Below are 17,264 nucleotides of genomic sequence, written 5' to 3' on the forward strand. Positions count from 1 at the left end.
AATGCCTGTGTATTAAAAGGATTCAAATGTGGACTAAATGAATAATCACAGCTCGGGCAAGAGAGGTCCTGTGCTTTTAGAGGTCCCCTCTGAACTTCCTCTGTCTGCTCCTCCCGCACCTGAGCCAAGGGTTGTACCCACCTGAAGCCCATTCCCCCGCTTACTCGCCTGTCTCTTGACCACTTTCTGGGAGCTGGGACCCCAGTGTTCCCCGTCCAATGGTCCTGAGCCCACTTCCTGGGCCCACCTTCTGAAGGAAGTTCTGGTGGCTGCCTTAGGAAGAAAGAGAAGGGACAGGGGACAGCATCTAAAGGAATACAAAGGACTTCAACTGTGCCTATGAGTGTTAGCTCTTTATAACACTATGTCTAAAACAAATATAATAACATGACATTTGCTAATTTTGGGGGTGGGTGGTGGTTTTTTATTGCTGTTTTTATTAATAGCTGACCTTATATAGCACTTACATTTCAAGTACTGTTCTAAGTGACTTGCATTAAAAATAAGGTTTCATTATTACTCAGTTTTACAGAAAAAGACTAAATAATTTGCCCAAGGTCACTCACTGTAAGGAGCAGAAGGGGATTTGACCCAGTAGGTCTGGCTCCAAAGTCCGTGATCTTAGCAACTACTCTAGATCTATGTTTATATGCTCAGATCACGTCATTAAAAAAGAAGTAATTAGAATTAAAATACCCTGACAACTACAATACAAAGAAGGATGTAGTGGAATTCCATAAGAAGGTTCTTCGATGTGTTAGCAGCACAAAGACGACATTCCTTGGGAAGGAAGACAGCTGTGATGGGGCAGGCCTTGAGAAGGGGGTGCTGGTGTTCATCTCAGGTCTTGCGGGGCAGCGGGCAGGAGGGGCAGGACAGCGAAATGGGAAACAGGGAACTTCATGTGCACAGGCATAGATTTAGGCAAGTTCAAGGAGGAGTTGAGGACTCGCAAGTAGTTCTGTTTGGCTGTCACGTGAGGGGAAGGAAACTTGGTGAGGAACATAGTTTAAGGTGTTGAAAGAAAGAGTGAAAAATGAAAACTTAATTTGGAAAGCAAGGAAAGCCATTGAAGGTGGCATCTCCCAGCTGCACTGTGGCAAGAAGAGGAGGAGTACAGTCTGACCACACAAGAGCCACTGCCATGAGGAACCCCCAGGAGCACTGCAGGCCCAACAAAGGTGATGGATCAGGAGAGGGGAGGAGGTGATACTCGTGTGTGTGTGTTTGTGTGTGTGTGTGTTGGGGGGGGGAGTGTTAAGCATCCATTTGTTCTGCAAATACTATGAACCAGGTACTATTCTAGGTGGTGGCAATCTAGAAATGAACAAAACAGACAGAACTTTCTGCCTTCGTGAAACTTGCATTCTAGTGGAAGGATGTANCCTACGCCATGGCCAGCGACTCAAGGCAGCCTAGCTCCAGGTCGAGCTGTTGTTCAGCATCTTAGCTGTGGAGGGTAGTGTCACTGGCCCTCATATGTGGGATCCGAACCGGGGCCCTCTGGCGTCCCAAGCCAGTTCTTAACCAATGCGCCACTTGGCTGGCCCTGATGGATTTATTTCTGTTATTTATCCCCAATCTACTACTGAGGGAACTGAAACTCAATCACAGCGAGTGATGTTTCTTAGACACAGCAAATTAAGTGACAGAAGTGGAATTTCAGAACAGCTTCTGGAAGTTGACCCACTTAACCTCCTTGGTACAATAGCTAGCTATGGTGTTATGAAGACATGGGTATAGACATGAATGTGATTATGAATGTGTACATCTGTTAGGTGTGGTGTAGGCAGAAGACAGTAATGAGAGAGCATTTCAGATATGAGAGGGGGTCAATAAAGATACTTGATTCACTGGTAAGGAGGGCTTACCTTGGGAGGAGTTAGATGGTAGAGGGATGGGTTATAGAAAAACCCAGTGGGCAGGTCAGTGTTAGCATGTGACAGGGAATTTGGGCTGGTCTGGAGCTGAGATTCAGGTGTGTACTGGGTGGCCAAATAGGTGACCACCATAATTTGTCTGTGTGCTTTGGACACACAGACAAAATATTCAGGGACAAATGCCTAGGCATGCTCCCAGATTTGCCTGTATCTGGGGAGACCCGTGGGAAACAGCTTGAACCCTGGCTGTATTTGGGGGTTAAACACATGCAGACCGGAGGGATAGCTGGAGATGGGGAGTAACGGGCTCCTGGGGCTGAGGCTTGAGAGGAAGCCCCATCCCTCACCCCCACGAACCACTAGAACCTGTGTAACCTTTGGACAAATGCTGTCAACCTTCCCAAGCCTCAGTTTCCCCATCTGTAAAAGGATGATAGAACCTTGTTAGTAGGGTCCTGAGGAGTAAAAGGGACACTCACCGGACAGAGGCCCCTAGTGAGTGTGGACTAGTAGCCATGAATCTGCTTTTCCCTGGCGTTGGAAAACCTCCCTCATGGCCACATCACGATTCTCATGCTACAGATTCAAACAAGACAGAACTCAGTTCATGCCAATCACTCCATCTGGTCCCTGTCTGGAGAAACCTGGTCTGTCCTAGTGTTGAACCACTGAGAAGACTTTCAAGAGGTTTTTGACCATATACTCTTTTCTCTATGTGCTCTGACTTGAGAAATTAACCCGTGACTAAGACTCAATTCCACAGAAACATGAGACCCAACCCACCATTATCTTAGAGATTTCTGGAAGGTACAAGAAGGAGAACGCAGAAAACTGTCCAACTGACATGTGGGGGATTCCCAGAAATGATTGATATGAGAGAAGGATTAAGCCTCCTACCTGTGAGACAGGACTTCCTTTGGGAGTGGAGGGGAACTGACAGCCTCAGAGATTCACAAAGTCATCTCCAAGCAGCTGAGCTTGTGAGCAGAGAGGTTGGTGATGTCTGAGAGAGCCAGCTTATCAGGTAAAGCCTGTTCTAGTGTGTCTGTAGGTGTGCTGTGGAATGTGCACACAGGACAATACACCATGTGTGATTGTATTGATTAAGCCAAAACTCCAAGCCTGTTTGCAGTAAGATCACTAGTTCACATCAATAACTAAAACACACTTTTTCTTTTTTTTTGTCAAAGCCTACTTATAAGGCTTTGGCTCGAGACAATATGATTGGCTACTGTATTAGTAAAAATGTTTTTTCCCCCCAAAAGATGAGTGCTTATTTCAAAGTAGGTCATGGCTTCAGTTTCACTTGTCCTCTATGTTAAATCCAAGGTCACACTCAAAACAGCACACACACAGACAACGCCCAATTTACAAATGAGTGGGGCTCCCAAGAGTGCACTTGTAAGTCGATTCTCTGGAACACAGCATCATTTCCCCATAGGCTCTCAGGCCAGCCTGTAAAACTCTAAGTAACCCCCTGAGTTCTGAAGGGGATTCCACGAACAACCATACAGGGGGGCTGGGTTTGGCGTGCAGGGACTTGAGAGGAAGAGCCCAGTGGCACAGTCATGTTTTGGCACAAGTTTTTCAGGACTGACTGTCATTCAAGTTTTTAAAAAAATAGCTTTTTATTTTGAAATAATTTAAGACTCACAAGAAGTTGCATAAACTGTTCGAACAGCTTCTATGTGCCTATGACCCAGTTCCCCCAATAATCGTATTCTGCATAACTATGGTATATTGTCAAAACCAGGACACTGACATCATACTGACCCTATCAACTCAGGTAAGGGAGCTTACCCAGCATGAGCAGCTATCTTTTTCTTTCTCTAAACAGGTATAATGCTTTGCAATTATCAGATCATTTATTTTTCCAGTGTTAAAAATGCTAAAAATCTTTATTTTTGCAACAAAATCTCCCATTGGGTACTATAAAAAAATTTAACCAACAATATTATTTGAGTAAAGACTGAGTAGGTTTTATATTCATACAAATTACTTTAATTTTGGTGCTAAATGACAAAGGTTTTCTTTTAAATTTGTAGCCAAAAGACTAATTTATGAAGTGATGACTTTAAAAATTGATCTGAGTCAGCATTTTATAATGGTGTATGGGCCTGTGTCCTAGTTCTATCTGTTGCTATAAACTGAGTGAATTCACTTCAATTGAATCACTTGATCTCTTTGGTCCTTAATTACTTGGTTGCAAAATAAGGAAATTAGATGACATGACTTTAAAAATTTTCTTCAGTTAAAAAAACCCAACAAAACCCTATAATACTTCTATGCCCAAAGTTTTACATAGAGATTATTATGGAGAGCGTAAGATAATTTTATTAAAAACAAACAAAACAAAAACAGACCTAGATCTAAAGCAAAAAGAAGAAATGTCTTGTACTCACATGAACGTCATGGGAAACATACAAAAGAAAATGCACAGGTGGTGTACTGTTGGGGCGACCAGGTGGCCTGGATAGCAGAAACGGCCTGAATTCCCCATGAACCACTTATACCTGTGTGACATCTGGACAAATGCTGTCAACCTTCCCAAGCCTCAGTCTCCCTATCTGTAAAAGGATGACCTTGTTAGTGGGGTCCTGAGGTGTAAAAGAGATACAGTTGGCAAAGCACGTGGCCGAGTCCCAGGCGGAGCCTGTTCCATCAGTGTTAATGGCGAACCTGCATGTCAGGTGTGACGTGGGGATGATATAAATGGAACGGGGAGTCAGCCTGCCTTTCACAGTGNTGATTATATTCCTCAGACTGTCTTTTCCTATTCCTGAGGCCATATTATAATTACCATATTGTATTGTCTCATCCCTTCCCCTTCTCCTTCATCCCCACCCCCTCCCAACTAACAACCCTCAGTTCTTCCTCTGTCTCTGAGATTATCTCCATCCACATCTCCCATCCATTCAGTTCCTTAGAATCCACGTATAAGTGAGATCATATGATATTTGTCTTTCTCTGACTGACTTAGTTCACTTAGCATAATGTTCTCTAGTTCCAACCATATTGTTGCAAAAGGTACTATTTCCTTCTTCTTTATAGCTGAGTAATACTCCATTGTGTAAATGTACCAAAGTTTCTTAATTCAGTCATTTACCAATGGGCATTTTGGTTGTTTCCAAGTCTTAGCTATTGTGAATAACGCCACAATGAACATAGGGGCACATATATTTTTTCGGATTAATGTCTTGGGATTTTTTAGATAAATACCTAAGAGTGATATTGCTGGGTAAGGTAGTTCCATTTTCAGATTTTTGAGGTACCTCCATACTGATTTCCATAATGGCTGCACCAGTCTGCAGTCCCACCAGCAGTGCACCAGAGTTCCCTTTTCCCCACAGCCTCACCAGCATTTGTTGTTTGTTGATTTATTGATGATAGCCTGGGGTAAGGATAGCCTATTTAATAAATGGTGCTGGGAAAATTGGACTGACGCATGCAAAAAAATGAAACTGGACCACCTCCTTATGCCACTTACAAGAACAAACTCAAAATGGATTAAAGACTTAAATATAAGACCCGAGACCATAAAACTTATAGAAGAAGATATAGGGTCTAAATTTGCAGACATTACTGCCTTGAAGTTTTCATAGCTCTTAAATCTGGTCGATGCCAGTCTTTCAATTTGCTAACACAGTGGGGCTATTCTAGTAACATATCACACTTGTTTCCAATTGATTGCTATGCAGTGACTTTTGGTGCCATCTTCTGAAAACAAAATGGCATATGACAGTTTTTACAATAACTGTTTTCCAAATAAGCAATGTATTTTGAGTTTATGACATGGTTTAGAAGTTAATGATTTTTTTCCTTAGTTAAGAAAACCTAAGGGACGGCCAAGTGGCTCAGTTGGTTAAGAGCTCGCTCAAGAGTTTGAGCTCTGAGCAACAGTGGTTCGATGCCCGGCCCAAGCTGAGCAGCCACTGAGCTGCCAACAGGTGGCAGGATGGCTCAGCTTAAAAAAAAAAAAAGAAAACCTAAGCCTATGTAAAAGATTCCATTTATATTATGAGGTTTACATTTTTTTCTTTTTTTGGTAGAAAACCTTTTGTTCTACCTGTTTGGGGACTGAAATGAAATAAGATGTGCAAACTTTATTATTTTGATTTAGTAATTGAAATGTAAGTGGGTTAAAGTTAGCTTCCTTTGGGAAGTTAGCTTCACTCCACGCTCCTTAAGGAAATGCAAGTATTATTTTCCAACGTCTTCTGAGGAAAGGAAACATCATTTCCAACATGTTCTAGATGGTGAGCTTCAAAAACCTGAACATTTCATGTTTTTAAACTTGAAATTTCAGAGACAGGCGCTTTGGGTGGATCTATACATACAACCTGGACTACAGCCCTTCGTATTTAAAAGTGAAAAGGGTGGGGTCCGGCCGAGTGGCTCAGTTGGTTAAGAGCTCACTCAAGAGTTTGAGCTCTGAGCAACAGCGGTTCAATGCCCGGCCTGAGCTGAGTTGCCGCTGAGCTGCCAACAGGTGGCAGGATGGCTCAGCTAAAAAAAAACCAAAAAAACCCCCCCCAAAAAACAGTGAAAAGGCGCGTCACCATTTAAGACCTCCATCTGTCTCATTGATTTGTCCAGGTGAGCTTGCAGAGCATTAGGTGAGCTTTCTTTAGTCTCCTAACACCCTGGACGATCCGCAACGTGCCGCTGATGGGATGGCGGTGAGTAGCGAGCACCGCCCAGCCACTCATTCATGTACCATCTGGACTGGTTTCCATTATTCATGTCCATTAGCGTTTCCTTGCCTGAAAGGATAATACCTCAAAAACTACTGCAAAGCGGGTATTGAAAAGCTCCATTTCACGTTTTTCCAAGCCAACTTTCCAAAATATTTGGATGGATTCATAGTAGGAAGAAGGGACTTGCCATCTGACAAATCGTACTTAGAATTATGACTTCTGGGGTATTTGCGTCACTTCACATGCGAGGGAGGATTATGCTAATCACGTCAAACATCCCATCGGCAAAAGAAAAAAAACTCCAGGCATCAAATATCCAAGCGGGGAGATTTTTGTAAATATCAGCTTGTCTGTCACTATATCTGGGGTATAAAATGCACTCCGTTGAACAAACATCTGTCAAAACACAGACTGAGGGTCTTTCCGATTGTGTCTCTATCATGCTTGCAAGGGCAAGACGGCATAAATCACCCATTGCCCTGCCAAGTTTCCTTTGTAAACTTGTGCTGGCATCACCTACTCATGACAGGCAGATCAGAGGCACATCAGAAAACGTCAGTGGAGCAATAATTAGCAACTGTGTCAGGCGTCTGGGCCCATTTTGATAACGTGAGATCATAGCTTTCTTGCTCTTGGATGAACAGGAAGGAATGGTTTCTGGAAACCACAGAAGACCTAATTTATTTTTCCCACTTGTGTATGGGGGAAGATATTATTAGAGCAGAACATAAAAAAATAGAGATTCGGGAAATAATGAATATTGTAAACTGCTATAACCAAATGATTCATCGCATTCCCCTAAAATGACACTGAGAGTTGATAGGTTCTTTGTAGGCCAGCTCGTGAAGTGGCCGGTGTTACACTGGGGAATACATCCAGGAGAAATACATAATGCAGTTCTGGTTATCAACAAGAAGACTGAGCAGACAATACAATAGTTAGAGGAGTGCCTACCCCCAGATGACACAAGATAACGAGGTAAGAGACACAAGCTGAGTGAGGAAAGAGGCGTGAGGGAGGGGAGATTGAGTGCAACTTGGAAGTGGAAAGATTTTTGAAAAATAGTTAATGTTGATTGAACCCTTCTTTTTGTCCAATACTACTATGCTAAGAAATTAATTTAGTGTTTCATTCATTTCTCCCTACAATCTGATGGGTTTATTTCTTTTTTCTTTCTTTTTTTTTTAAAGATTTTTATTGGGGGTTTGGGGGATGGAAACAGCACTGGGGAATTGGGGGANAGGTTGAGCTGTTGTTCAGCATCTTAGCTGTAGAGGGCAGTGTCACTGGCCCTCATATGTGGGATCCGAACCGGGGCCCTCTGGCGTCCCAAGCCAGCTCCCAACAAACGTGCCACTCGGCCGGCCCGATTTTCCTCTTTCTTCCCAGCCTCTTGCTTCTTTTATCCTCTTGACTGGCACCACCATCCATCTCCACAGTCACCCAAGTCAGATACCTGTGGGTCGCCCTAGACTCCACTTTCTCCCTGCCCCCCGCCCCACCCAATGCTGTCCTACTGTCTCCTTAACATCCTTCACTCCCGTCAGTCTCTTTCATCCCCACTGTCACTTCCTAGTGGAGTTGCCCACTTCCTCTCCCTGGACCACTGGGAGAGTCTCCTAAATGCCCACCTTGCTTCTAGTCTCACATCCTTAAAGGTTCTTTCCTCCACTAAGCAACCTCATCCATCATAGGAATCCTTTTCACTCGGATCCCAACTGTAAGAGAAGTTTTGCAGCCTTCCACACATGGTATGTGGCTTTCCTGCCTTTGCCTTTGTACATTTATCCTCCTCGCTGGAATGTTCCATTCCTGTGCTCAGACCCAACTCAAGGGGCTGTCTGACTCCCAGGCAGAACTGACCAGCCCCTTTTTTATGCCTCCAGCGTTCCAGCCTGGCACCTCTGATTGGATGTCATATGCCTCTCTGCCACTCCTACCCTGTACAGTAAGCTCTTTATAGATAGGGATACTGTGTTATTAATCTCTGACCCTCCAGCACCCAGCCCAATAGGAGGACTTAATGAATGAATAAGTGAACAAATGAATGAATGAACAAATGAATGAATGGCAAGGAAAAAGACAGGGCTAAATGCAATTGTGTGGACCTGATTCCTCATCACACTTTTTGGGTTAGTTATGGCTAGTTCTTTAACTAGCCATAAAGTCACCACATCAAAGCCACTGTCCAGGCCACATTTCTCTCATTTACCCACAGGATACTGTCACACACCTCATACAACCATTTGCCATGTTGCCTACATTTCCCAAAGTATGCCGCCAGGAATTACCAGTCCTTTAAGATGTTCTGTGAGAGAAGGCTTCCAAAGTCAAAGTAGCAGTGCCCACCACAGTCCCCTCTTGGAGATGCTATAATGTACCTTAAGGGCTCCGAGAAGTTTTGCGGCAAAAAAAGTTTGATTTACTTGCCAAGGCTTCCCAAACTTATTCAAATCCTTTTTCTTTCAAGTCCCGCCTTGAAGTTTTGTTTTTTTAAATTTTTTTTATTGTTAGTTTCAGGTGTACAGAACAATGCAATAGTTATCCTTTTCATCCTCACAAAGTAACAACCCCCCTTCCCCCATGTATNGGGGGGGGGTGAAAAGCAAGGGGGCTGAGCTGGGGTGACATTTGAGCAAAGGCCTGAGGAGTGAGGGGTGTTGAGGTGATACTGAGATTCTGAGTCTGGGGGCCAGGCCATGGTTACACTAAAATGGAGGGCAGGAGGAGACGAGATTGAATCTGGGGCCCAGGGAGTCATTAAAAATATGGACTAGGCCCTGGACCATAAGACATGTAGACACAGAAATCATAACTATGTGGGTGATGGTGCTTTGGTAGCTGAGCTCAAGGAACGAAGAGAACAGTAAAGTCATCATTCAATGAGCCCCTCCTGCTTGCCCGACGCCTCCAGGTGTTTCATTCTCCAAGGTATGTGATTCTCGAACATCCTTGCACAGTCAGTAGTATCAACTCAGCCGCAAGTAAGAACAGTAATAACAGCTAACGCAGAAAAGGGCACATGATGTGCCAGGCGCTTTTCTGGCACTTTATATACAGAGGGCGCCAAAAAACTGGATACACATTTTAAGAAAGGAAAAACTGTATTAAAATTGTAATACTCAATATATACCGATAACAAAAGATGAATACAAGTCACATTTGACTTCTGCAATTACAAGAGGTGATCCAAGTGGTCACCATCAGTGTAATTTTAATAGTTTTTTCTTTTCTTAACATGTGTATATACTTTTTTGGCACCCTCTGTACATGAGTTCATTCAGTCCTCCCAGAGACCCCAGGAGGGTAGTAGCCTCATCTGACAGCCAACCACACCGGGCTGACTCAGTTGTCCAAGGTCACAAGCTGGTGAGGGGATGAAGCGGGTTTGAATCTCCAGCCCCAAGTCCCCGCTCTGGAAGGAGGAAAGGTCTAGGCTGTCAGCCTCTCAGCCCTGGAGAAAAGCCAGCTAAGGGTAGAAGGCTTTTGAAGGATGGGAGTGGGGGTCTGGGGAGAAGAGCTGGAGAAATTCTCAGAAGATGCCTCCCCAGGTAGGAGGCTCATGAGGGCAGGGAGAGCATTATCAGCACCGCCAGAGGCTGCAACCTAGAGATGGCCGGTAACCCGGGAGGGGGGGCGGGGCGCTGAGCTAGGAAACGGACAGCGGCTCTGCGGATCTTTGGGAGACAATAAAGAAATTAAAAACAACCATTCAGACCAACCAACTATACCATTTCCGGGCGATTTCAGGCCGCGAGTAGGTCGGAAGGCCCTGGCTAAGGAAACCTGTATCAAGCCTGAGGGTCCTTCCCATGTTGAACTTCAGGCCTCTAACAAGAGACGCTCTGTGGAAGGGACGCCCTGCTGTCCTGTTGAAAAAGTGGGACAATCTCCGAGATGTCGCCAAAATCGAACCCCGTGTGGTCCAGCTGTGCGATTGGTCCACCGTCCTAGGGAAAGGCTGCCCGGCCAGGGGTGCTCGGCGTGGCCTCTGCGCCTTGAGGGGACGAAGACTGGAGGGGCGTCTCCCGGGCACAGGCGCGGGGCCCGGGGCGCGCGTCGGCAGTTCCCTGGGCGGCACTTGGGACCGCCAAGAGGCCAAGTCCGAGGGGCCCGGGGGCAGTTGGGTGACCCTGGAACTTTCTTTTCCTGGAGCCCGACCCGGGGCGACTGCAGAGCAGGCTGCTGGCAGGGACCGAATGGAGCTCCGTGCCAGGCCGGAGGCTGTGCCCGTCACTCGCAGTCCCGGGCTGGGTCCCCGGCGCGCGGTGGCGCTAAGCCAGGCCGCGCAGCCCCGGCCCCTCGGAGCTCCCACTTGGACCCCGCGGCGGCGTCCCGGGGGAGTGTGGCCCGGGCGGCCGCGGGCGCCCCCGAACGGGAGGCGGGGGCTGTGGGCGTGAGGGCCTCAGGGGCCGGAGGCACCACGGCCGCTGGCGCGGTGCCCAGGGGCGTGAGGCGGGAGCGCGGGGGAGGCGGCGGGGTAAAGCCGGCGGCTGGCGGGGCCCTGGGTCACTCCGAGGCCGGGCTGCGGGCGCGCACCATGCCCACCTTGGACGAGGCGCTGCAGAGGGCGGGCGAGTTCGGGCGCTTCCAGCGGCGCGTGTTCCTGCTGCTGTGCCTCACCGGCGTCACCTTCGCTTTCCTCTTCGTCGCCGTGGTCTTCCTGGGCAGCCGGCCCGACCACGTCTGGTGCCGCGGGCCGGGCGCCGCCGCGCTGGCCGAGCGCTGCGGCTGGAGCCCCGAGGAGGAGTGGAACCGCACGGCGCCGGAGCGCGGCGGCCACGACCGCTGCCAGCGCTTCCTCCTGGAGGCGGCCAACGGCACCGCCGCCGGCGCGGCGCTCAGCTGCTCCGACCCGCTCGCCGCCTTCCCCAACCGCTCGGCGCCGCTCGTGCCGTGCCGCGGCGGCTGGCGCTACGCCCAGGCCCACTCCACGATCGTCAGCGAGGTGAGGGTGCCCGGCCCGCACCGGGGCGCCGCGCCCCAGCCCGCGCGCGCGCTCGGGAGAGGCTGGGGCTGTGCTCCCCCCCACCGTCCCGCAGACGCGGGCAATGGGACAAGTTAGCCACCAGGGAAGGTACTTGCAGGCTGGGACCTGTTGGTTACCTTTGGGAACCTACCAGGTTCATCCCACGCTTGTAAGGGCTGCGTCGCAAATGCCGGGGGCAATGCCTTGCGTTTCTTTTCCTCCGCTAGTGGGTTAGCGGAGAGAGGCTTGGGTTTCGTGTGTGAACGAACGCTGTCCAAGGAGGCAAGTTCTAAGATGCTTCGCACACACCTCCTCGGGAGTGGAAGCAGCCGGTGCTACGTCCGTTATGTCTGAGAGGCGTTTGCGCGCTAATTGTTAAATAGGGGTCCGCTCGCGGTAGAGATCTGCAGCCTTGGGGTGAGCGACATGGAGCCGGTCCCAATTGGCTCGTGGTCTCCAGGGGGCAAAGGAAAGGAGAAACCAACGTTTGAAGGCAGCGCAACTTTCTCTGGTTGCCAAAATGATTATCTGAAATGCAAGGGGACAAAGGTCGAGGCTGTCCCGGGAAACGATTTTGGTAAAACTGCTTTGGGGCAAAGAGCAACATCTGAGAGAGGTTGGGAAAGCGGGGTTTTGAATAAGAGTGTTAATTCTTCCGCCCACCCCTCAATAAATTTTAGGAAAGTAGCAGACGCTTCCACTTACCAGTGGCGGCTGCTGGGGCCAGGTGGGGCAGTCCCCACATTTCCTTGGCTATGCTCCAGCAGGCAGTGCATTGGAGGTTAGGTGGCCCCTCACCCTTGGTGGCAGGGCTGTTTCTGCCACCAAGTTTGCCTGTCCATCTTCCTGAATTCATAGGGACAGCCTCCATTGAGCCTGGGTGACAGGGATGAGCAACTTTATTGAGCTTTGTAACCATAGATCAATTTAATTTTTAAAAAAATGCTTGAATGTGCTCAGGCAAATTGGGAAAGAAAATAATTTGTTTTTATTCTATTTTATTTATTGCCATAAACTTTTTTACACATCTACTTGAATGATGTGGATAACAGTGGGATTCGGTTAGCAGTGCCTCTTCTGCCACTGTTAATGGTGTTCTTTGGTCTGGTGACCCCATCCCTCTGGGGTTGGGATTGTAGACCTTTGAGGTCGTGCATGTTCTATAATACCATGTGTGTGGGTGTTAGCACGCTGTGCATCGTCCAGTGCTAAGACGCCGTGGCACCCCAGCCAGGCAGTGTGTGTATGTTTGGGTGCTTTAATTTATACTATATCTGTGGGTAAAACTGGGGGCTGCTTTACACACTGCAGCGGTCTTGTCACTGAAGATTTCACAGTTGCAATGGATAGGGTGTGGACTTCGGTAGGAGTGGGCGTTGTCACTGGTACTTCCTTTGAGTTGCATCCTTAGGTGGCTGCTTCTATTCCATTCAGCGCCGCTGCTTAGGGCAAACCACAAGACCCTGTTTGGAGAATAGACACCTGGTTTCTGAAGACATTTAAACCTCAAACGAAGAATAAAATTAGCCTTAAAAGCAAAATGCACACACACTTGAGTGGGGTTTCCATGAGCAAACATGATCGACAGACATCAGAGAAGGGAGACATAAAAAAATCTGCAAGTTAGTTCTTAGACAGATACTTTAGAAACATTCTGAGGTTCTGGGGTTATTTCAAGGAGGGACAAGTGGTCGTTTGAAAGTCAGTGGCTCCTACAAGGTGGCGTGGGAGGCAGAAAGCCAGGAGACCGGGGTCTAGGCACTGTCTCCAGGGAGCTGGATGGCTTTGCGTGAATCAACCTCCCTCGGCTTAGCGTTCTCTTCTACAAAATTGGGAGCTAGATTAAACCCTTCACAGTTGGTCCTGCACACGCCACCAGTGTCATGGCTGGGAGGCTGCTTAGTGTGCTCAGAACCATAATGAAAGTCTTCCCAGAAAAGTAAAACGATATTTAGAATATGCTCCTTAAGGCAACCCACAGGTTTTGAAGTATCTTGGAGAATCTTTTTAATTCCCAAGTTGTTTGCTTCTTCTGGTTTGTTTGTTTTTAATGTTTTTGATTCTTAAGAAGGACCCCCGCCTCCCCGACCCACCCACTTCATCTGTTCAGGAGGTTCAACCACCCAGAACAACTCATTCTGTCTCAGTTCTGCGTGGCTAATATTTCACTGTCTTTGGTTTAGAATATGATCCAATTCGTTTTTGTTCTTTCATATTCTGTCAGAATGATTAAAGGGACTTAGTTCTATCTTTGGCTAACACCATGTACCCAGTGTGTTTTTATGGACTTGAGGTCTCACATATTAATCATGGGAAAGGAGTGAATTGGGAAACTTTGTAAAGTGGAAGGGCAGACCAGATTGCGGAATGTCTCTGTAAGGCTATTATTATATTTAACCCTTGTGCTATCGTTGGAGAGATATTACTGTCCTGGATTTACAGAAGAGGTACCTGAGGCAGAAGATGTGATAGGACTGCTGGAGTCCCAGACCTACATGTAGCCAAGTCGGGTTCAGATGCAAGGGTTTTCACTGTAAATGGGGCCCCTCTCTTCCATGTGGGGCTCTAAGCCCTTGGAACAAGTGCAGGCAACATGATACCCAGATCACTCACACTTTAGAACCTGCAGGAAATCTCCTTGAATGTTTTTACTTACTTTGTTACTATCTTGGCCCTCTGGCCAATGTGCCATTTTGTTTCATGTCACGGTATCAGGAATACAATTGGCCAGCCTGGCAGATGAGGAGGCTGTGCCTTCATTTCATGGGAATGGTTCTCTGTATTCTTGGTGCAAACGTTGCAAAATGGGCACTTAAGCCTCATCCACCCTCTTTTCATCTGACAAGGCGAAACAGTGCCAAGGCATTAAGTCAGAAGTCAATGCCAAGTGCGTGGCCGTTTCAGTCCAGCTCCCCCACTGGTTTCTCCTGCTCAAGGCAGGGCTGTGGATTTTCTACCTACACTTAACTTCCTCAGTGCAGACTTCTCTAATGCCTGCATCTCAGCCTTATCTGGTTGTCAGACGCTGGGCAGAATAAAGCCTGGTGTGACGTAGTGAAGTCTGAGCTCCTACCACCCAAGTGTTTCAAGTCATTGCCCAGGGAGTGAGTCTTTGAAACTGATGTTAGGATTTTTAAATGCTTACTTGTGTGCCATGGATGGGGCGGGTGGGGGTGGGGGTACAGGGGGAAGAGCTTTTCTCTACCCTCTCACTAGCAACCAGGCCTAAGGGCATGTTTAGAAGTAGATCGACTCGCTTGTTTTTCCTTTACAGTCAATTTTTCTTCCAGAATAAAAGGAAAGTCCACTGAAGGAAGTAGCTGCTACATAGAAGAGAGCAGTGGCTGCTTTCATCTCTGGGGCTGTCCGCGTGCTTCATTTTTTTGTCTCTGCTTTGCTTCTTGTACATCTGGCCCACGACAAAAGGCCAACCCGGTGGGCCAACCCACAAACATCAGTGTCGCCAGCATCCTGTCCTCACTGACTATTTGTTAAACATGGAATTGCACTGTTGTGGGTCCCGGAGAGAGGAGTTCATCATCAGCCAAAGCTGTAGCTGGGGCTGTATCTCTGATTTGCTCTGAGCGCCTTAGAAAGATCTTACTTGCCTATTGTTTTTATTTCTAACATTATTTGTCCCTTCCCTGTTTTTTGCTGAATCAACCTCACTAGGAGAACATCTGTTTTGTCATTACTTCAAAGAACGAACTGTGGCATTATTCACTTTCTACCTCATTAATTTCTCCTCTTTGTTATTCTAGTTTGTTTGGATTTAGTTTTGGTAAGCTTTTTCCAACTTCTGTTGGATGCTCGGCTCAATTATTTCCAACCTTCTTTTCTAGTCTCAATGTTCAGAGCTATAGATTTAGTTCTATGTGCTTTTTTTTACTGCACCCAACAAGTTTTGAAATGCTGATTTTAATTATTATTCTGTTCTCTCGGTATTTTAAATTTCTATTATCACTTCTTCTTTGACCAATGATTTATTTAGAGGCTTGTATTGAAATTTTTATGTCGATGTTTTTATCTTTTAATTGTTGACTTCTAATTTAACTTTGGCATGGTCAGAGAATGTTGTCCGTACGATACCTTATCTTTGACTTTTATTGAAACTTTCGTTTTGGCCTTCTAAGAGGTCAGTTTTTATAACCATTCCATACATGCTTGAGATGAATGTGCAGTGTTTATTGGATACAGGGTTTTATAGATGTCCAATATCTGAAGCTTGTCAATTGTGCTGTCAAAATATTGTAGATTTTAATCAACTTTCTACCTGCTTGGTCTATCAAGAATAATGAAAGAGTATTGAAATTTGTTATTCTGTTGGTGGGTTAGTCAGTTTATCCCTATCTTTCCAGCAGATTTTAAAAGTTATATACACGAGGCAATTTTATTAGATGCAGGTACTTACAAATTTAGAATGTTTAAATCTACATAGTGAATTGAACCTTTTATTATAGTGTAGGGACCCTATTTAAATTCAAGATGTACGTTGTCTTAATGTCCATTTTGTCTGATATTAATATAGTTACTCCAGCTTTCTTTGAACTGACCTTGACTTCAGCCTCAGAGGACAAGGAGGAGGCCAAGAGAAATATATGAGGAAAAGGATGTTCTGTTCTCACATTCTCTCATCCTCCTCATCACTTTATCTGTAGCCATCTAGTAAGTACCCTCTGAAGCAGTGGTTGCTGTGCATTCCTGTGACCCACCTCAGAGATTTGGGATCAAAACATCGGGGTGAGGTTTGGAAACATTCCTTCTTCACAGGCATGTAAGGCCTCCACAGGTGGTCCGTCGACCACACATGGAGACATGATGGATGTTTCTTTATGAGGAGCATGAAGAGAGTATCATGGGCGGAAAAGCCTTATGTGTGGTTCAAGCAAGTGCCAGTTCTCCCAACACACTCTGCAGACCTTGGGAGCGAAGCATCACCCCTTTACCTCAAGGCAAGGGACCCAGATTTTATCTGAAATGCTGCATTTATGTGCAGAAAGCTTGGGGCTCTTCAGAGATGGGCCACCGAGAGGAAACTCCTATAATTATTTAGGGGGGAGTACCCACAGCTGAACCACACTCCCTGGGCATCTTAGCAAAGCTTAGAGTGAGCTTTGGGCAAAGGTAGGTCCCAACCAAACGGGGATTGATTCCAACAGATATGGTATGGATGTCTCTACTTTTTGTTGTCTGGGGTAAAGATTCTGGTGCAAGGCAGTTTAGAATGGTGAAAAGAGCAGTCCTCCTTCTTCAGTTCTATACATTAATTTTGAGAAAATGGACATTTTAACAATTTTGATATTTTGAACATGATACATTTGATATAATTTGAACACTGTGTGCTGCTACATTTTCTTTTCAATTGTTCTCAGCAATGGTTTGTAGTTTCATTGATATCTGTGACGTGGTGCTGCTTAACTGCTGAGGCCTTGAGTTTCCCTCCTCCTGACACCCACATGGTCTGACAAATCATTGGGGGCCACGGCCCTGCAGAAACTGCCCCCCCCACCTCAGCAGCACCCCCACGCCCTGTCTGCACCTGAGTTCTGTTGTCTCAGAGTCCTAATTTGGGGGCTGCGACCTGGAACATGAAAGAAATAGGAAGGAATAGAAGTGCTGGCTCTTCGGGGCCATCATTTTCATGCGCTGACGTCCGTTGTGCAGGGAAAGCTTTTCCTCAGCTGTCCTGGCGCTCTTCTGTGCATCTGGGTTGTCACC

The 17,264-nt window shown here is 46.6% G+C and overlaps 1 protein-coding gene across 1 annotated transcript in view; it reads left to right on the top strand.

Annotated features, from left to right (window-relative positions):
* The first annotated feature begins 11,027 nt into the window (after nt 1–11,027).
* SLC22A3 (solute carrier family 22 member 3) overlaps nt 11,028–17,264 on the top strand; it is an 88,812-nt gene continuing 82,575 nt past the window's right edge. Inside the window, exon 1 of the mRNA XM_019663783.1 lies at nt 11,028–11,525. Coding sequence (XP_019519328.1) covers nt 11,118–11,525 — 408 coding nt within the window. The 5' untranslated portion in view covers nt 11,028–11,117. The remainder of the gene's footprint in view (nt 11,526–17,264) is intronic.

The sequence above is a fragment of the Hipposideros armiger genome, unplaced genomic scaffold (genome assembly GCF_001890085.2).
Source record: "Hipposideros armiger isolate ML-2016 unplaced genomic scaffold, ASM189008v1 scaffold_404, whole genome shotgun sequence".
Lineage (NCBI taxonomy): Eukaryota > Metazoa > Chordata > Mammalia > Chiroptera > Hipposideridae > Hipposideros > Hipposideros armiger.